The sequence below is a fragment of the Poromitra crassiceps genome (assembly GCF_964638095.1).
Source record: "Poromitra crassiceps genome assembly, chromosome: 20".
NCBI classification, from domain to species: domain Eukaryota; kingdom Metazoa; phylum Chordata; class Actinopteri; order Beryciformes; family Melamphaidae; genus Poromitra; species Poromitra crassiceps.
The window spans coordinates 27074508-27082007 of record NC_139637.1 but is presented as its reverse complement, the minus strand read 5'-3'; the positions used below and the strand labels follow the sequence as shown (position 1 = coordinate 27082007).

Genomic DNA, 7500 nt, shown 5'->3' with positions numbered 1-7500 from the left:
GTGGGCCGCGACCCACACTTTGGGCACTGCTTTAAACTACTGTAATGATATCTATATGTTTATTAAGAGGTTGAATCGTTGAATTGGTTTAAATATATTAAGTTAAATTTCTGTTGTACCTTTGTTTAATCTGCCAAGGATCTTAGCTGCTGGCTGGCAGCCAAGTGGCCTACAGCCAATTGAAGAGTACAGCATCTGTAGAATGGGTTGAGACAATAAACTATATGTTCATGTCAATATTGACCTGGTTTGAGGCCTGTCATCTCTCTCTCTCTCTCTGTCTCTGTCTGTCATCTCTCTCTCTCTCTGTCTGTCATCTCTCTCTCTCTGTCTCTCTCTCTCTCTCTCTCTCTCTCTCTCTCTGTCTCTCTCTCTCTCTCTCTCTCTCTCTCTCTCACACACACATACAGTACACACACACACCCTGGCAGACTGGGCGTGCCTCCTATAGAGTGAAACAGACTGTTAAAATAAACTTTAATTCATATTGAGAGAGTGAGGGAGTTGTGTGTGTGTGTGTGTGTGTGTGTGTGTGTGTGTGTGTGTGTGTGTGTGTGTTGTGTGCGCCTATGTGCGTTCGGGCGTGTTGAGTGAGTGAGGTGTGGTTACATTGAACTGTGGTACTAAATTACACTGAATTGTAGTACCACAGATCTATCAACTGGCCAGACAAGATGGATTATGTTAAAGCAGTGATTCCCAAGGTGTGGGCTGCGGCCCACTGGTGGTCCGTGGAGGTACTGCAGGTGGGCCGCCAGGAGCAAAGAAAGAAAAGAAAAGAAAAGAAAAAAGGAGGATGTTTTTGGATGAATGCAAAATATCAAATGGAGCGTACTTGACTAGAACGCTTGAATGATACAGTAACAAACTAGGTTAGAGCACCCAAATCACTGTTTTTATTTTACTATACATCCTGGAACTTGGCCGTAATGGCGTTAGCATACTCCATCCACATACATGAAACGGTTAGCGTTTGAGCTAACACATTGTACGAGCAACATTACTAATGTGATTTGGGTGATGTACCCCAGCCTGGGGCTTTCAAACCATGTCAGGCTCATTTGAATTCAATCTAGCTAAAAGCAAAGAAAATAGCAGTGCATTGTTTTTGTTTGGAGAGTGGTAGGAAGTGAAATGCGTGTGCTTTTTCTTTTCAAAATCACCTGCCAAATCCCACTTTAACCCCTGTGCAGGCAAACGTTTCTCATGAGTAAAACAATAAACAACAATAAACCAGCAAGGTTGTCCCTAGTGCAGCAGTACTGTAGATTCCCTGGCTACCAACACAAGGGTTGCAGGTTCGAGCCCCCGTGTTATCGCCGGCAAAAGCGGGCGTGTTTGCGGGTGGGAAGCCGGTGGGGTATGAGTAGCTGTAGCGGCTGTAGCTCAGGAGGTAGAGCGGGTCGTCCACTAATCGCTTTTGGATGAAAGAGGTCGGTGGTTCGATTCCCGCCTCCTCCAGTCTGCATGTGGAAGTGTCCTTGGGCAAGACACTGAACCTCAAATTGCTCCTGATGGTGTGCCAGCACCCTGCGTGATAACCTGCCGCCATTGGTGTGTGAATGGGTGAATGTACCTACTGATTGTAAAGCGCTTTGGATAAAAGTGCTATATAAATGCAGTTTGCATTTTTCTTTGCATCTTAAATGCAATTTACCATTTACCATGAGTCCTGGTCGCTGCACAAGCACCTCCTCTGGTCGGTGCGCCTGTTCTGGGGGAGGGGAACTGGGGGGGGGGGGGGTGAAACTCCTCGCTGTCAGGTGAAAAGAAGCGGCTGGCGGCTGTACATGTATCAGAGGAAGCATGTGCTAGTCTACCACTGTTCCCAGATCAGCAGAGGGGGCGGAGCAACGACCAGAGTACAATTGGGGAGAAAACGGGGGGAAATCGATAGAAAAAAATGATTGATAAAAAATCAATACTTATACTAATCAATATAAAAGCTTTTCTTCATCATCTGTCTTCTTCATGTCTGTCTTCATCCTCACCCAGCAGACCACTGATCACTTTTGTTAGCAGCAGCAGCTCACATTTGGGAATAATATTCCTAAATTCTTTCTCTGAATTGAAGGTTAAATATTTCTCTCATGTTGTCATATTTTGTACATACACAATGAACACTTCATGAATACCAAGATCTCTCTCTCTCCCTCCCTCCCTCACCTCTCTCTCTCACTCTCTTTCCCCCCCTCTCTCTCTCCCTCTCTCTCACTCCCTCTCTCACATCTCTCTCTCCTGTCTCTCTGCCTCCCCCTCCCCTCTCTCTCTCGCTCTCTCTCCCTCCCTCCCCCCCTCCCCCCCTCTCTCCCTCCCTCACCTATCTCTCCCTCCCTCCCTAACCTCTCTCTCTCGCTCTCTTTCCCCCCCCCTCTCTCTCTCCCTCTCTCTCACTCCCTCTCTCCCGTCTCTCTCTCCTGTCTCTCTGCCTCCCCCTCCCCTCTCTCTCTCTCGCTCTCTCTCCCTCCCTCCCCCCCTCTCCCCCCCTCTCTCTCCCTCTCTCTCACTCCCTCTCTCCCGTCTCTCTCTCTTGTCTCTCTGCCTCCCTCCCTCCCGTCTCTCTCTCGCTCTATTCCCCCCCCTCTCTCTCTCCCTCTCTCTCACTCCCTCTCTCCCGTCTCTCTCTCCTGTCTCTCTGCCTCCCCCTCCTCTCTCTCTCTCTCTCTCTCCCTGCCTCCCTCCCTCCCCCCCCCCTCCTGTCTCTCTCACTCTCGCTCTCTTCCTCCCCCCCCTCCCCCCCCTCTCTCTCTCTCTCTCTCACTCCCTCTCTCCCGTCTCTCTCTCTCTCTCTCTCTCCCTCCCTCCCTCCCCCCCTCTCTCTCCCTCTCTCCCGTCTCTCTCTCTGCCTCCCCCCCCCCTCTCTCCCTCCATCCCTCCCCCCCTCTCTCTCTCTCTCTCTCTCACTCCCTCTCTCCCGTCTCTCTCTCTCTCTCTCCCTCCCTCCCTCCCCCCCTCTCTCTCCCTCTCTCCCGTCTCTCTCTCTGCCTCCCCCCCCCTCTCTCCCTCCCTCCCTCCCTCCCTCTCTCTCTCTCTCTCTCTCTCTCCAGTTGCTTCATATGAAGAGTAATAAGTATCTTACGGTGAACAAGCGTCTGCCGGCTCTGCTGGAGAAGAATGCCATGCGGGTCACTCTGGACGGGACGGGTAACGAGGGCTCCTGGCTCTTCATACAGCCCTTCTGGAAGCTCCGCGCCACCGGAGACAATGTAACACACTGTGTGTGTGTGTGTGTCTGTGTGCGTGTGTGTGCGTGCGTGTGTGTGTGTGTGTGTGGGTGTGTGTGTGTGTGTGTGTGTGTGTGTGTGTGCCATCATTGTGTACAGATATAAGTTTGTAACTTAGTGTTCTACGTATTCAGATTCAGATCCAGATTCATTTATTAAGGACTGCACAACAAAGTTGGCAGAATTTGCTTTCGGTACAGCAATTGTTAAGCACATGAATATTGTGTCAGCATAAGACATTACAGTACATACAGTGGCGTGCCTGACCAAGTTGGTGCCCTAGGCAAGATTTTTGCTGGTGCCCCCCCCCCTCCCCCCTCCCCCAAAGAAAATATAATAAAAATTATATCGGAGCTAATCCAGCACTGCAGTGCAGGCTCAGAATCGCCCTTCCCCAGTGGCGCTGGAAGTACTTTTAGGTAGGGGGTTCTGTAAGGAAGGGTCTCTCGGTGCTGCCTGCGAGGACAGCGCCGAAGAAAATTTTACGTTTTTTGGACTTTCATCCATATTTAGAAGAATATTTAATTTTAAATTAATATTAGGATTATACTGTTGTGATGTCATTATTCAGTATCTTCTTCTTTTCTCACTCACTTTCATGTAAGCACCTGCTCTCCCTTTAGTCGTTTTACACTACAACAGACAGAAACACAGGCATAAACACTGAACTTATTATTATTATTATTATTATGGAAAACCAGATTATGATGAAAATCAAACACTTTTGAAGAGAGAGCGTATGAAATAAGATTAGAGCTGGGAAGCACAAACTGTTTTTTAATGCATCTTGTTGGTGGTATAAACACAAGACAGCCAAATCCAACAATTTCGAAAATCCATTTCTTGCCACCAGGGGGTGCTGCAGCACCCTCAGCACCCACCTTCCAGCTCCCTTCCCCCACTCTGGGAAAAAGCTCAGAGCAGGTAGAAGGGACCATGGTGAAAGTGCTGCAGCCCGGGCAGCCAGAAAGCCAGAATTAGAAAAATGATTTCACTATTATTTAAAGACTTAAGACGTTGTTCTTCTTATTTTTGTCTACTATTGTAAAATAATAGTAGGCCTATTATCATGAAAAAGTATTTGTAAAAAAAAAAAAAAAAAAAAAAAAAAAAAGTTTTTTTTTTTTTTTTACCCTCTCTGGCGCCCCTAACGGCTCAAGCGCCCTTAGCATTTGCCTAGTTCGCCTAATGGACGGCACGCCACTGAGTACATAGACAGACATATGGCAACATAAATACAGAACATTCAACATATACATTGCTGGAGAGGTATGCAGTGAGATTTCAGAGGTGAGTGGAGTTCAGAAACCTGATGGCAGTGGGGAAAAAAATATATACTTAATTGTGTACAGATATAAGTTTGTAACTTAGTGTTCTACGTATATACTTAATTGTGTACAGATATACGTTTGTAACTTAGTGTACTTAATTGTGTACAGATATTTAGTAAAATATGATACCTAGCTTCTGAAATGTCTATGAATTTATATCATTGAGTGGGCGGAATTGTATACAATTGCGTTAGTAGGATATACGTACTGCTAGTAGCAGAAGTAGTAGGAGTAGTACTGTTAGTAGCAGAAGTAGTAGGAGTAGTACTGTTAGTAGCAGAGGTAGTAGGAGTAGTACTGTTAGTAGGATAGAAGTACTGCTAGTAGCAGAAGTAGTAGGAGTAGTACTGTTAGTAGCAGAAGTAGTAGGAGTAGTACTGTTAGTAGGATATACGTACTGCTAGTAGCAGAAGTAGTAGGAGTAGTACTGTTAGTAGGATATACATACTGCTAGTAGCAGAAGTAGTAGGAGTAGTACTGTTAGTAGGATAGAAGTACTGCTAGTAGCAGAAGTAGTAGGAGTAGTACTGTTAGTAGGATAGAAGTACTGCTAGTAGCAGAAGTAGTAGGAGTAGTACTGTTAGTAGCAGAGGTAGTAGGAGTAGTACTGTTAGTAGGATAGAAGTACTGCTAGTAGCAGAAGTAGTAGGAGTAGTACTGTTAGTAGCAGAAGTAGTAGGAGTAGTACTGTTAGTAGGATATACGTACTGCTAGTAGCAGAAGTAGTAGGAGTAGTACTGTTAGTAGGATATACATACTGCTAGTAGCAGAAGTAGTAGGAGTAGTACTGTTAGTAGGATAGAAGTACTGCTAGTAGCAGAAGTAGTAGGAGTAGTACTGTTAGTAGGATAGAAGTACTGTTAGTAGCAGAAGTAGTAGGAGTAGTACTGTTAGTAGCAGAAGTAGTAGGAGTAGTACTGTTAGTAGGATATACATACTGCTAGTAGCAGAAGTAGTAGGAGTAGTACTGTTAGTAGGATATACGTACTGCTAGTAGCAGAAGTAGTAGGAGTAGTACTGTTAGTAGGATATACATACTGCTAGTAGCAGAAGTAGTAGGAGTAGTACTGTTAGTAGGATAGAAGTACTGCTAGTAGCAGAAGTAGTAGGAGTAGTACTGTTAGTAGGATAGAAGTACTGCTAGTAGCAGAAGTAGTAGGAGTAGTACTGTTAGTAGCAGAGGTAGTAGGAGTAGTACTGTTAGTAGGATAGAAGTACTGCTAGTAGCAGAAGTAGTAGGAGTAGTACTGTTAGTAGCAGAAGTAGTAGGAGTAGTACTGTTAGTAGGATATACGTACTGCTAGTAGCAGAAGTAGTAGGAGTAGTACTGTTAGTAGGATATACATACTGCTAGTAGCAGAAGTAGTAGGAGTAGTACTGTTAGTAGGATAGAAGTACTGCTAGTAGCAGAAGTAGTAGGAGTAGTACTGTTAGTAGGATAGAAGTACTGTTAGTAGCAGAAGTAGTAGGAGTAGTACTGTTAGTAGCAGAAGTAGTAGGAGTAGTACTGTTAGTAGGATATACATACTGCTAGTAGCAGAAGTAGTAGGAGTAGTACTGTTAGTAGGATATACGTACTGCTAGTAGCAGAAGTAGTAGGAGTAGTACTGTTAGTAGGATATACGTACTGCTAGTAGCAGAAGTAGTAGGAGTAGTACTGTATACATTATTGTCCTTCCAGGTGGTGGTGGGAGACAAAGTGATCCTGAACCCAGTGAACGCCGGACAGCCGCTCCACGCCTCCAACTACGAACTGACTGACCACCCAGGCTGCAAGGAGGTGAGACACAGACAGACAGAAAGACAGACACACAGAAAGACAGCCATGCACGCAGACAGACAGAAAGACAGACACGCACACAGACAGACAGAGAGACAGACAGACAGACAGAAAGACAGACACACAGAAAGACAGCCATGCACGCAGACAGACAGAAAGACAGACACACAGACAGACAGACAGACAGACAGAGAGACAGACAGACAGACAGACAGACAGACAGACAGACAGACAGAGAGACAGACAGACAGACAGAGAGACAGACAGACAGACAGACAGAGAGACAGACAGACAGACAGACAGACAGACAGACAGACAGACAGAAAGACAGACAGACAGACAGAAAGACAGACACGCACGCAGACAGACAGACAGACAGACAGACAGACAGACAGACAGACAGACAGAGAGACAGACTAGCTAGATCTAACTAAACACAATCAATGAACAACATTGAACAAACTTATATAAGCATAGTGGGGGGAAAACAGAAGGTGGTCAAGAGCAGATTTTAACAAGACAAACAATCCAGCTGTTCTACAGTCTAACCTCCAGCATCAGACCCTAAATAGACACAAGGACAAACTCCTACAACAAAAAACCTTAGTAGGAAACCTGTAGGTACTGTAGGTGTCCTCCTGTAGGTAATGTAGGTGTCCTCCTGTAGGTACTGTAGGTGTCCTCCTGTAGGTCTCCTCCTGTAGGTACTGTAGGTGTCCTCCTGTAGGTCTCCTCCTGTAGGTACTGTAGGTGTCCTCCTGTAGGTACTGTAGGTGTCCTCCTGTAGGTCTCCTCCTGTAGGTGTCCTCCTGTAGGTCTCCTCCTGTAGGTACTGTAGGTGTCCTCCTGTAGGTACTGTAGGTGTCCTCCTGTAGGTGTCCTCCTGTAGGTACTGTAGGTGTCCTCCTGTAGGTACTGTAGGTGTCCTCCTGTAGGTCTCCTCCTGTAGGTACTGTAGGTGCCCTCCTGTAGGTGCTGTAGGTGTCCTCATGTAGGTACTGTAGGTGTCCTCCTGTAGGTACTGTAGGTGCCCTCCTGTAGGTGCTGTAGGTGTCCTCATGTAGGTACTGTAGGTGTCCTCCTGTAGGTGTCCTCCTGTAGGTGTCCTCCTGTAGGTACTGTAGGTGTCCTCCTGTAGGTACTGTAGGTGTCCTCCTGTAGGTAC

At 46.2% G+C, this 7500-nt stretch overlaps 1 protein-coding gene across 1 annotated transcript in view; it reads left to right on the top strand.

Moving 5' to 3' along the window:
- The window catches only part of itpr3 (inositol 1,4,5-trisphosphate receptor, type 3), a gene marked incomplete at its 5' end in the record, with an annotated part of 192045 nt that overhangs the window by 61402 nt on the left and 123143 nt on the right, over positions 1-7500 (top strand). Inside the window, 2 exons of the mRNA XM_083657123.1 lie at positions 3048-3206; positions 6237-6335. Coding sequence (XP_083513249.1) covers positions 3048-3206; positions 6237-6335 — 258 coding nt within the window. The remainder of the gene's footprint in view (positions 1-3047; positions 3207-6236; positions 6336-7500) is intronic.